This window comes from Aulostomus chinensis, chromosome 2, assembly GCF_037954235.1.
Source record: "Aulostomus chinensis isolate RoL2024-O1b breed Wild chromosome 2, RoL_Achi_v1.0, whole genome shotgun sequence".
Lineage (NCBI taxonomy): Eukaryota > Metazoa > Chordata > Actinopteri > Syngnathiformes > Aulostomidae > Aulostomus > Aulostomus chinensis.
In genome coordinates this window covers 4768881-4782550 of record NC_141321.1, presented here as the reverse complement: position 1 = coordinate 4782550, position 13670 = coordinate 4768881, and the positions used below count along the sequence as shown (strand labels likewise).

Genomic DNA, 13670 nt, shown 5'->3' with positions numbered 1-13670 from the left:
CAACTAAGCAACATTTGCCAGTGTGACTTTTTTCACGTTTTCAGGTGATTAGCCAAACTCTGTTTTTGTGACATACCAGCTTAGTTTGGGAGATCTGACACGCAACCTTTTATGGGTCATCTTTGCAAATTTAGTAGATGACAACATTATAGAATACTTTAACCGTCGATTGCCATGGCAACGAATGACGGCCCCAAGCATTTTGGTCAGCCTGGTATGGGCTTTTCTCATGATACAGAACGTCTTGATTATTAGCACGCTCATCAATATGTATTATACTTTAGTGAAGGAATTCAGCTCATAAGGCGGTCCTTCATTGTGACCCAGGATGCATTTGAGTACACAGAACTGAAAGAATACGGTCGCATGTGGCCCGGACCGTCTTGATCGGACCTCCAGGATGTGTGCACAGGGTGGGTTGAGAAATAAACCAGTTAAAAAAGATATAATGTTAATAGTTTAATATTTTAAGGCATTAATTTAAACAGCCATCACAGAGGTGTGGTGTCCTGAGTATCCAGTAGTGAGTGGTGGAAAAACAAACTCCAGTCTAATTTGAGATATAGCAGAGCATCACCTTATTTTAACATGATTTGAAGAGAAAGAACTGATTTTGAAACAAGACTGAAAGAGAGTCCGTATCTGGTGTGACGACCATTTGTGTCATGCGATGCGACCAGATTGTTGATTGTGGTCTGTGGCATGTTCTACCTCTTTCTAATTGCATACACCTGTGTACACACAGGTTTCAGAACCTGGTGAACCATTGCCAGGAGTTTCTTTTGTCCTTTATTTCCGAGTGCATCACATTCAACGTCACAAATGTTGTCACTGCACCGGGAAAAAAGTGAATGGTGTCGTCAAAACTGTACTATGTAGTTTTTGCACCAGGCTGGTTGTCAAACTGTACACCAATTGGTATTTGAGACCTACTGCTTGAACACAAACAAATATTTGCCGACATTACTGCCAGAGGTGCCGTGCTTTCATTGCTTCCGTCATTTATAGAGGTATGGAGCTCTCATGTCATCACCAATCACTTTTCACTTGAGTGTTGTGTTGCCATCAATACTGATTGGAGCCAGAGCTGATAAATACCCGTGTCTACTGCAAGAGCACCAGCTTTCAAGCATTTGGAGATGCAGCATGACTCAAGTATCTGAAGTGTCATGTGTTTGACGCTCTCACAGAGATGAGTCCGTCCCAGTCTCACCAGAGCAGTGGGGGTGTAGGCCAGGCTTAATGAATGCCTGTTGATATCAATAAAATCTTAGAAATTCCAACTCCTAGCTATAACTTGAAAGCCCACCGCTACCACGGGGCACTCTGCATCCTACTTTATGTCAGCATTCTGACAACTTATTTGCTGTATATCTACCGGGATTCAACTATGAGGTGAACAGTTCATCATGTGATGACAACCTGCAGTCAGGTGAGGACACTGAGCTTGACAAGCTCTCAAATCAGCTTCTCTGACATGATTTTGGACGGTTTACGCAGGAATTTTGTGATGGTCCAAACCCATTTTTCCATTGGTTGGCTGATTTGAGAGCTTCATGTAGGTGGAGGGGCTGGATGATGCGCTTCTGGGCTGGTGTGAGTACACGTGGCCCATGGTTGTTAGATCAGTTGGATATACTGCAAAATTGTTGCAAACAATGTAGGAGACTACTTTTGCTCGTGAAACGAACCTTCAGTTCGTAGCCGAAGGCTCAGCTGGACATTCCCCCAGGCAGCGTGCCAGTTGCACACTGCCTCCCAACTTGTGTCGTCTGAGGCTTTGTGTTGTGAAAGGACTGCATGTAGTGTTTGACTGACAGCATCAGTGAATACAGCAAAGCCTAACATCTCTAGAACTCAGCAGAGGTGTTTTTCACCTGCCCAGAGCTGCATCCCTTTAGTTTTTTGATCCGCAACACTAGATATGAATGAAGCTCACAGTGTTTGTCTAAAACTCTTTAAAGGTAGCTATGCAGCCATGGATAAATCTTGTTTTACAGCTAAATCGTCAATCAAGTAGTGTAGTTATTAAACCCTCCACACACTGTTTGACTCTTTTCACTCCCTAAACAACAGCAACCCATGACTGAGACCCTCAGAAACTGCAGATGAGGATTCACCACACTGGAAACAACATAATTAACAACAGGCTTCGCATTCAGCCAGTGTCTAACACACAATCCAGCTATGTGCTAGATTTGACTTACCAGACTTTTACAAACCCTAAACAAGTCACAACATGATGAGGACAGAGGATGGTAATGCCAACATCTTTAAGCCCACGTTGACCCTGTCTTTTCGTAATGGGAACCTGAGGTGGCACGATCAAGCATTCGGTCTCCTCTTGTAGAGTGACCTTTTCTCTCTGTCTGAGCACATTTGGGCAGCAGGTTAAGCAGCTCTGAATTGGAGCCATTGTGGTGTCTTAATTAGTTTTTGACGGGAAGGTCTTCCCAGGGATAACAGATGCCTTTTGCACAGTGTCTTGTTTCAGCACACGCTATAAGCTTTTAAGAACAGCTCAAGCCATTATGTAGGAGGGTGTCCTATTGAGTCTGATCTCACATTATAGTGTACTCTTGATGTTGATTATGGTGTTAGATAGGAAATGTTATTCCCCTCCAGGAGCCTTTAGGTGTATGTTGGTATACTATCTACTACTACTCACCGGCTTTGGAAAAAAAGTGGGTTGTTTTGTCTTTACTGTTAATCCAACAGAGAGGAGACTCTAGTACCTTTTCTCCTCCCAAAGTTCAGTAATGTCTGTTCCTCTCGCGCTGTGTTTTTAATAGACCTGCTTACAAATTAAAGAAACAAATAGAAGGAAAATGTCCAGATAACGAATTCATGGGCTTCACCACAAGTGCACGTAACACATTGAGTGCACAAAGTTGTGCATTAATATGGATAGTGTGTGTTGGAAAGTCATCCTCTGTTCATTCACCGTCTTCAAAGCTCCCCTTTTCCTATTATAGCTGTTGATCAGTTTAATGTTGATTTCTCTCGATAAGAATAACGTTGACCCAATTAACTAGATGACTACTATATCCTCCTCCATTAGGATGCAGGTCCCGCTGAGCACAGCGGTCCCTGAAAATGATGTTCAGTTGTGTCATTGTGCACTGTTCCTTTAATAGGTTGGCACACATATTCATGCACCCCCATTAATCCCCTCCCCTGTTCTAAGGCTTACAGGGCAGCTCGGTCTACTTCCAACCAGCATTTCACTCATCTACTCAGTGAATTACACACCAGTGTACATTGTAGCACAGACATTTAGGACCCGTCCCGCTAACCCTTAGCTGCATAATCATGTAAACAGGCTTTTTCATCTATGACTCTGCATATGCAACTTTTCAGTTCATCTTCAGAAAGTGCTTCTGTCGAACCATTAATGGAAGAAACACAACATTGGTGAAGAGAGATGTAGGCATACTCAGGTCTGGGCAATAAATTGAATTTCAGTCATGGTTATGGTTTATGCTGACTACATCACAAAAAGAAAACAGTCGAAACTTTAAAAATACTTATCAAAAAAATTAAAATCAAAAATTCAAGGACTGACGTGATCTGTTGTGCAGCCGTGCTGCTTGCAGCTTCTCACATGTGGGCCAAAATAAACTGCTTGGGAGCCACAATGAACAACAAACCCAATCGAACTTAAAACCCGTTGAGGCTGCTCAGTTTGAGGAAGCTACAAAGAGAAAGCAGCTGGTAGGCTAATAGCCAGTCGGCAGAGCTCAGAGCCAAGAACCAGCCTCAGCTTCTCTTAACTGCCTGCTGCATTCATTTTATTTCATAAGTAAAGCAACACAGCTGATGTACAGCAACTCATTAGACGTGGAGTTTTGATTTTTCCTCTTTCCAGTTGGAGAGCACTTTGTTTATGTTTTCTTGATTTATTCTTTTTAGAGTTGTTGAAATATGAACGATATAGTGACCTCGTGCAGTTTGGGGAAACTGTAAGTGTAACATTTTCTGTAATTGTGAAAATGAAAGCTTCCCCTGAGGAAAAGTTGATTTTTATGTTTTTATATTCTGTCTAATAACGCTCTCTGACAGAAAATTGGAATTGGCAAAAATCTGCGTTGGCAGGTCCCAGTGATAGAAAAAATGCAATCATTGTATCTCTAGTATGTAATGGAATGTCCCTTGTGGCGAGTGAAGCTGCTTCATCGAAGAGAAACCAACAGAGCAGACATGAACGCACACATGAACGCACAGATGCTGTTCATGTGTGCGTGAATACATCCATGTAGTACATGATTGTACCATTCACTGGTAGTGACATGAGTGTACTGAACTTGAAACACACAGTTCCTCACAGTTTCACAAAGGTTTGTAATTAAAAAACACTGGATTATGTGCTGTTCCTGTGAAATACCAATACAAAAACCCCACAAATTTTAATCTTGCAGATGAAGGAAAATGTGCCTTCAGCATTTTCATTTTTTTATTTACTCACCAAACATTGGTCATTTTTTTCTTCATATGCTCATGTCTCTCTTCTTTGTGCTGGAAAGCAGTGTGGTAAATGTGAACATGGGTTCTCACCTGATGTTGGGGAAATTAGGGAAAAGGGTACGAGTCCACGTTTTCTAGATGTGTTTTTCAGAACTTGAAAAAGTGAATATTGTGTAACCATGTAAACACTGACACTGGTAAATGTCAGCAGATCAGATATTTGTGAAATTCTAATGTTGTACATCCCAAGTTCAAATCTGTGTGTGTGAGTGAGAGAGAGATAAGAAAAAGTTGGAGGAGGAGTGTTGAAAATGCAGGAATGCAGGATAGAAGCATAGGGAGATCTAAAGGTTGCAGTACAACTCACCCTTGGCGTCTGCTCTGGAATGTAGGAAGTAAGCCGCTCTGTAATTACCCAGGAGCCTGCCTCTCACAGGCTTTCATTGGCCAGCAGATTCAAGACTTCAATCGTAGCCAATAGTAAACTCCCACTTATTTCTTCAGTGAAGCAGCAGAATCTGTGCCAGTCGCTGGATAAGCTCAGAGGCTGGAGTGAGGGGAGAGAATACTTGTGGTAGTAACTGAATCGAGGGATGAGGTCCAGCAACACCCCCCCCCCCCTATCCTTCAATTCACTACAGCTCCTGCACACATTTCTCACCCTCAGAAACGTAGCAAGAGCCCCTAAACACTCAGGGTGCTTGTGCCATAAGGCAAGAAGTCAGGATGGCACTTTCTAAGATTCCAGCCAAGCATGTGATCCCTAATAACCTTGTGTGGTTGCTGGGAATATGAAGATGTGAGAGGGGAGGTTTCTTAGAACAAGCTCGTTGAGTGTTCATAAAGAAGCACCTATTCTTAGGTTTTTAACTTTGTTTGATGACAGACAAGTCTATCTAATGTTGTTTTTTCCATCTAGTTTTTTTTTTCTTTTTTTCCGTGAAGCTGTGTTGCTCGATTCCCTACTCTAACAGAAGGATGTACGGTAGTCAGTGTGGTCTGCATGATCAATACTCTGCTCTCGAGGAGTTTTAAATGTCAGATACGGAAAGACTCTCACATCAGCACGACTTTTTTTAATCCTTCTCTTTCAGAGAAAAAGAGCTCAGTAAGCGGAGGCTTCATGTTGCTGGCTTTGTCTTGTTGCAGGAGTTTGCTGCATTAACAAAGGAGGTGAATGTGTGCCGAGAGCAACTTCTGGAGAAGGAAGAGGAGATTGCAGAGCTGAAGGCTGAGAGAAACAACACAAGGGTACGTGACATGTTCTCCTGATCTTGTAGGACAAACCGAAATTCAAACTACGAAACACAGGTTTGCGGTCAAATACGAGTTGATCTTCATTATCTACCATTGATCAAGGAAGTTTGGTCAGCCGGCCCACCTCTCGGCCAATCCCCATCACCTTCCTGCATGCTTTTGACTGCTCTTGTCAAATTATTTCAACCAGCCCAGTTGAAAAATCTGTGAATTTTGTCTCCCACTTTTTTTTCTTGCTGTATTTAACATCTTAAAGGGGATGGCCAGAAGGAAGGTTAGAAAAGGAGCAACATGCATATTTGAAATCAAAATGTCAGTTAACATTCGATAGAACAAATTATTTCTTGCCTTTCAAAAAACAGCAAACAAGCATATACAGTCCAGTAGGTATATTATTCAAGCCATACAACATCACTTGTAACCTGACAGCTTGTTTTTGCTAGCTCGGTGTCCACAGACTGTGAGACCTCCATGGCAAAAGTTCAGTTCTGGGCAATTCTTGTCATATTAGGAGATTATGAATGTTTCCATTGAAAAGGAGTGTACTTCAAAGTGTATTCATGGATTTACAGACCCCAAACATCCTCATGTGGAAACGAAGGGTAACACTTGAATAAATATGACAACTGTGCAGTGTGTCTGATCATGTTTCCAACACTGTACTTTGTCCAGCTCCTGTTGGAGCACTTGGAGTGCCTGGTTTCTCGCCATGAGCGTAGTCTGAGGATGACCGTGGTGAAGAGGCAGGCTCAGTCCCCAGCAGGAGTCTCAAGTGAAGTGGAAGTCCTCAAAGCCCTTAAGTCACTTTTTGAACACCACAAAGCCCTTGATGAGAAGGTAAGACTGTGTGTCTTATATTGTGTGTGTGTGTGTGTGTGTGAGTGTATATATATGTATGTGATACATAGATAGATATGTGTGTATTTTACATATATATATATATATATATATATATATATATATATATATATATATATATATAGATATATATATATATAGATATATATAGATATAAACACACAACTGTTAAGTGTGTTATAGATATTTGAGGCATGAAACTGGAGAAAGATTAAGGCCCCTCAAGCTGCTGTACATGTTTTCTAGGTACGGGAGAGACTACGTGTTGCCTTGGAAAGATGCAGTGCGTTGGAGGAACAGCTCACCATCTCGCACAAAGAAGTAAATTAACACGACGGAAACTTTTTGGTTCGTTATTGTACATCAGTTCCAAACTCGGTCAGCTGTGAACACAAATACACCCCAACCTCTACAATGTGAAAAACTGTTTGACTCACTCGCAGTCAAACATCGCACACAACACAAGTCCTGCCTCTGTTCAAACCAAATGAAGTGACAGAAATGACGTGCTGTGTCGAGCTTCCTACTGCAGCACAAATACTCGTATGACACCACCACTATGTTCATTGAACGGGTCAGTCAGATATAAATGTGACATAAAAGGAACGGTGTTTAGTGAATTATTCCTGTAGGTCATTTGACAGGTGCACAGAAAAAGGCAGAGAATAAAGATGTCAATTGTTCGTCCGATTCATAAAGACTTGTCTCAATGTGTATAGCAAGGCATGATGTGCTTGGCTCAGACACTGGCTAAAAAGAGATATTTCCAAGAGTCAATATAGTCACTGTTAATATGCTATTTTGTTGGAGAACATTAATGAAGGGCCCTTGGAACTTGCTTCAGAGTGCTTGATTACCATCTGTGTATTCACAGTGAACCTTTAGTCTCTGCTATACATACAAGCACATGCATTTTAAAGGAGGGGGACTCTTGAATCCTCTGTGCACTGAATGAGATTAAGATTGACTAAAGACCCAGAGGATGTTGAAGTGTCCTAGATTTCTTCTGTGCTTCATGCTGCAGCACTTAATGCTGCCATCATCTTTTATTCCTGGGAATAAGCCCCCCCCCCCCCCCACACACACACACACACACACACACACACACACACACCACTCTCCTTTATTAGTTGTCTTACTTCCTTAGGCAAGGCAGCTTTTGGCTTTGTTTTTCTGTCATTTTGGTATTGACGGTTAGTCTGCACAATGTGTTCACATGAGTTTGCAAACACAAAAAGCTGTTGGATCTCAAAATACGGACGTTCAATATTTTGAGCTGCTCGCTTCAAATACTTAAGTGAAATAAAAAAAACAAAAACATGCCAAAACAATTTTCCCTGAGACATTTTTGTATGTCCAGTGGAGGGTGGGTACCTTTTTAGGGGGTTCTTGTTGGCCTCATTGGTGAAACGCTGCAAATAATAACCCTAAATGATAAAATCAAGCAAACAAGAATTTTTCATGTTAATTATTTTTGGTTAATTAGAGAATAATTGAAAGTCTCATCGCTGGCTAATGAGTCACCTTGGCTAAACTGATTTTCTGTCTAGTTGGCTTACCTCAGGGAGCAGAGCAGCCAGAAGAGAGGGCTGGCAGATGGAACCAGTGAGGTCAACCACAACTCTGAAAATACACCAAGCACTAATGGGAAGGTGAGTTTACACTGCAGCATCTGTGAAATGGCACAAGTATGAGAAACAATGCCATGGTTGCTTGTGGGATACAAAACAATGGAATCACCAGATGCGTTTATTTTTTGCTTGCATAGTTGGCTTTTGCTCCACGTTGCCCCTTGTTGGTCAACCCCAAACATCTTTCCACTACGTTTTCTCGTAAATGTATCATATATATTGTGACATTCCAGTTTAAGTTGATGTTTAAAAAAAGACTGCTAATACTATTTGTAGTGAGTGATGTTGTGATATTGACTGACCCCCCAGCGGTCATCAGATGGATCACTGAGTCAGGAGGAGGAGTCGGGTCCTGGATTCAGCAAGGTTGGTGAGCTTCAAGAGGTGGTGGACCGCCAAACTGCTGATCTGGGCCAGATGAAGGAGCGCATGGCTGCTATGGCATCTCGAATCAACGAGTTGGAGGAGGACCTGGACACAGCCCGCAAAGACCTCATCAAGTCTGAAGATATGAACACACGACTACAGAGAGACCTGAGAGAGGTGAGGAGGACTGCGTCTGTTTTTAGCCCTCCTGCCATGTTTACCTGAAGGATCTTTGAGATTTTTCTTTGGTCTAAGGCGTTTAAGTACAAGAAGTCAATGTAGCAAAACTTGCACACTTTGCCACACTCGCCGTTTTTTTAAAATTTTTGTTAATTCAATAAAAATGTACAACTTTCCTATCCTGGGAATGTGCCCCCAATAATACATAGTTAAGGCAAATAAGACTGTCTTGCAACAGCTCGTTGATCAGTCGCTTGAACTGCCATCAACTCATTGACAAGGACAGCCTTTGGTTGAGGGCAGTGCTAATCCCAGTGTTTATCTGATGTTGCAGACAGTATCCACATTATACTTCAGTTTAATGTTGCTGGCAAACCCATCATGTTTGTACATTATTTGAGTGAAATGCTAAGCAGAGAAGAGATGTTTCCCTCCGTCAAGCAGGACGGTTTAGCTCTCATAACGGGGCAAGTGGGGCAGCTCTTGAAAAACCTTGAGCTGCTCATCACTGGTGGTCACTCAAACGTGTGTTTGTGCTTGTATAGTCAATGGCTCAGAAGGAGGACATGGAGGAGAGGATCACCACGCTAGAGAAGCGCTACCTGGCAGCTCAACGGGAGGCTACCTCTGTGCATGACCTGAATGACAAGCTGGAGAATGAAGTAGCCAACAAGGACTCTCTCTTCAGACAAGTAGGCCCCACAGTGTTTCCATTATTTATAGACAAGTGGCACATTAAAGGGAAAACTAATAGAAGGTGCCCGAGGACGGTGTAGGGCCACCATGAGCCACCGACCACCACATCAGTGTGCTTCTTTCTCAAGCTGTTCCCCTCATTTGGTGTTTTGGTGGTGGTGGTGGAGAGCATTTACATTCTTCAACAATTTATTCAAGTTTTTTCCTTTTGCCTGCAGAATTGAATGGAATGCATGCTTAAATTCATTGTTTTTATCACAACAAGAAGCACATTCAAATGCAAAGAGGATGCAGATTTGATGGAATATGTCTGTTTTTGTCGGCCATCTGGGTGGCTCTCCGGTATTGACAAGTTTTAATGGCCGAATTAGACATTCAGTGGTCATCAGTGCATGTCTGAGGATGCAAGACTGGAAAGCTATATGAGGTACACACAAACTGGGCTCAAGTCTGTTTGCTTCAAAACTGGAAAAATGTTCAAGGCAACTGTCCAGTGAAAACAATGATAACGTCCAAGGTGATTGCTTTTTCTAAGAAATTCAATCTTACAAAAAAGTATCAAACACTGGAACAAGTGAAATTTATACAATTTTCTATGGTCTAAAAAACAGTTGATGGCAGGCAGTTCCATGTTTGAAGTGACATATTTTGAGTTGAAATTTGGCAGCCGTATTTTAGATTAATTTTTGCTGTGTTGTGATGGACAAACCAAGTATAATTTGTAGTTTGAGTTTGAGGGAAATCAGGGTGTTTGGCATATACCTTACTGGTGTTGTACCGGCTGAGCTACACCCAGCTGGCAGAGCAGGGGGCTTCCATTATGATAGTGTAAGCTGCTGCACTCACCACAGGAGCCACACTCATAGATCCCAGCTTGTCTGTTTTGTATGCAGAGGGATGAGGCCCTTCAGGCATATACAATCCCAGAAACTGCAGGACTGTGTATGCCAGCACAGAAATGACTGAAATGAACGCCTCATTTAGCAGAGGCAAGGTAGCGGCACAAGATCATGAGCTGCTTTTTTGTGTGTTTTCATACACATTCAGATGAAAAACTTGCCATTTAGACAGCAGGAATATTTCAAGTGTACTGCTTCAAATGTCACTGTGCTCATAACTCAGATGGCGCTGATGTTGCAGCAGGTAAACAGAGCTCCTGTCCTGCATTAAAGCAGTGCACCAGAAACATGCACAGTGTGTTTTAAGAGAAGTGATGCAAAGGTCAACTTCCGCACTCAGTTCATTTGCTTTTATTTGAGTAGATAATCTGAATTCTGTTCTGAAAACCCACTGTTGTCAGCATGTGCTGATGGTGGTTTTTGAGTCTGAATTGTCTTCCAACAGGAACTGCCTGCAGTTCTTAAGTTTTCTAACCCCTGCTAATGAATTCCTGCTGTATTCACACATTGAGCAGCGCAGCATGCCTTGAATGGGAAGCCTCAAAGACACTGGCTTATTTCTTTATATGTACTCACTAAGTTGAAGATGTCTCTTCCCTCTCATGGATTTTGCCTGCCTTTGTGTTCTTATTGATGCTCTCTTTCTCCCCTCCATCCTACCCTTTCCCATCTCTTTTCCCATTCTACCTTTACCTCCCTCTTTTCCCTCTCTTAGTCTTAGATTTTGCCACATTCTTTTCCTTGAAGGAAAAAAAACCCAGAGACCAGAATGGTTCACAGATGAGTCTTAACATCCTTGCTTATGTTTGCTTTTGCTGTGTTTGTTGAAGACTGAGGACAAAAACCGGCAGCTTCAGGAGAAGCTGGAGCTGGCTGAGCAGAAGCTGCAGCAGACCATCCGCAAGGCTGAGACTCTCCCAGAGGTGGAGGCTGAGCTGGCTCAGAGGGTTGCTGCCCTCACCAAGGTATGGCCTCACGTGGGATTTCCAATGATTTCCAATCAATAGTTGTTCAGGGAGTTCACTTTCTTCTCCTGCAGGAGGCTTGACATTGATGCCAACTCCATTTTGATTTTCTTCAAAAAGAGGCACTTTTGTAATTGCCTGTGATGCGGCAAACATTAAAGTTCTGGTTAGCAACACAGTTGGTAAAATTTGTAAAAGTGTGCTATGGACAAGACTTCTGTCAGAATAAAGATAAAGTGTAGGAGTTCTACCCATGATCCCATCTTAAACACAGTATGTTAGATGAGTTCCATTACATCAGAACAAGTAGCTGCCCTCTGCGGAAGTGCAGGGGAAGCCATTGTTTATGTTACTCCAAATATTCACTGGGACCTATTTTTAGACATTTGGCTCATGTTTTTTCTCCATTTATAGTTTGAGCTTTTGTCTTGGACAACACTTGTTGCTGCTGAATCTAGATGGCCAGTGTACAACCTTATTAGTATTGAATCTGGCTCATGTCATGTCTCTTAGGTTCAAATGAAGCTTTGTTGCTGTTGAAGAGTTCCTAGCCACTATCCCACATTTTACTCACTGTACTCGCTCTCTACAGTAAGGCACTGTACAAAGTTGCATGGGGAAAAAGCAAATGAAAACAAGCGAATTTAATACAGACGGATATATAAAAAAAAGGAAGACTGAATGTAACATTTACTTGTGGGTGGCCAAGCAACATCAAACACTGAGTTTTATAGCACTAGACATTGGACGGTTGAGATTACTGGGACTTAACACATTGAAAGTAATTCACCTGTTATGGAATTCTCTCTTGTTTGCTTTTCAGCCTGAAATCACTCCGCATCAGTCAGAATCTCTGTTACACACTCACACCTGGTCGTGTACAACCACAATCTGACCTCCTCTACTGGAGCAGTTGGCATTACGGGTCTTGCTGAAGGGCACATCAGTGGTGGTTATCAGGGAGGGTTGCAGTATTACTGACAGAACCACTGGTCTGAGCCATGGGGGAGGGGGAAAGATAGCAGCTGTGGGGTTATGTACCAAACCAGGATTTCTGTCTGCTGTCACACACCCAGCACCTGGATGTAACGGTATAAAAATACTGCAACTGTTAGGCACGTCATTAAGATTAAGAACGTACACAGCAATCTTTTATTCTCTGTCAGGATTTTAGCTGTGGGTTTCACCATCCATCTAAGCTGTTGAACCACTCGTGCGTTTTTGATGGTGATGACGCTCACTCATTTCCTCTTTGACTGTGTGTAGTTCTTGAGAACATGGGAGACAGTCAGGCATGGAGTGAAAGTGCCTTTGTATGCTCAGTTTTACCTTCATGCTGCTCCCAGACATGAATGGAGATCATTCTGAACATCTCCCATGTTCTTCATCTGATATCATCTCGTTCTTTACCTGCTCTGTCTTAATGGATTAGTACAGAATTCTTCATCCCAAGATTTACGTTCCCATGTGTTTGAACTTATGAATAAGGAACCCAAACCAGAAGTGCACAGATGGCAGGTCAACAGTCATTTCTGCCTGTTAAATGACTTCAACTATGTCTGCAGCATATGATTCTGTTAAGCTGTTGCGTGGTTGCTGGTTCATTGGTCTCTCAAGTAATGTTTGAATGACTCTAATCATTCTGGCTCCTGTGAATTATTTTGACCCAGACACACAGGAAACTAGAACCCAGGTAGAATATAACACCAGTAACCATTAAGTTCAAGAAATTGAGTGTGACGCCGCTCGAATAAGTAATTGTCCATTATTGGATTGACAGAATCTGTTTCTACCTCCAAACACCTCATCATGATTGTGCTTAAACTCACAGTGAATGTATGTGCTGCCTTCTTTCTGTGATTCTCTCTCATGGTGTTTTTGTGTGGTCTCCATGCTGCCTTTACCACCTCCTTTTCAAACCCTAGTGTGTTCCGTGTGGTTCTAAAGGCACTAAGACTCAGACAAAGGTAGACCAGCTTCACTAAAACTACAATACCCATGTTCTCCTGAAGGCTTTAGTTCTGTTACTGAATTTAACTGGGCTGATAAAAAGCAATGGCAGGATTTACATTTGCAGACAAGTTGAAGCAGAAAGAATTTGTGCTCCTTGATATCACAAGAAGAATTTCCAGTTGGAAACACTCCCATGTAAAATGTTGACTTCACAAATTGTATTTCATTTTCTTTGTATGACGAGTGCCTGGTTAAATGACGTACCAGACTATATTTCAAAATGGTTCTATTTCCTGTAGAGTTTAGCTCAGCATTTTCTCTACCCCTGCGTGTTTGTGTTTTTTGAGCTTGTGTGCTATGTTGCTCAGAACTTGATGCAGGTACATTTTTCCTTTTTCCTC

The 13670-nt window shown here is 42.1% G+C and overlaps 1 protein-coding gene across 9 annotated transcripts in view; it reads left to right on the top strand.

Moving 5' to 3' along the window:
• The window catches only part of ppfia1 (PTPRF interacting protein alpha 1), a 48841-nt gene that overhangs the window by 12474 nt on the left and 22697 nt on the right, over positions 1–13670 (top strand). For 6 of the 9 annotated variants that reach the window (XM_086223407.1, XM_086223383.1, XM_086223399.1 and 3 more), the window contains exons 3-10: positions 5614–5715; positions 6394–6558; positions 6826–6900; positions 8130–8231; positions 8520–8753; positions 9302–9448; positions 11182–11316; positions 13242–13283. In XM_086223407.1, coding sequence (XP_086079533.1) covers positions 5614–5715; positions 6394–6558; positions 6826–6900; positions 8130–8231; positions 8520–8753; positions 9302–9448; positions 11182–11316; positions 13242–13283 — 1002 coding nt within the window. The remainder of the gene's footprint in view (positions 1–5613; positions 5716–6393; positions 6559–6825; positions 6901–8129; positions 8232–8519; positions 8754–9301; positions 9449–11181; positions 11317–13241; positions 13284–13670) is intronic. The other 3 variants (XM_086223417.1, XM_086223453.1, XM_086223444.1) reach the window with 1 other exon arrangement.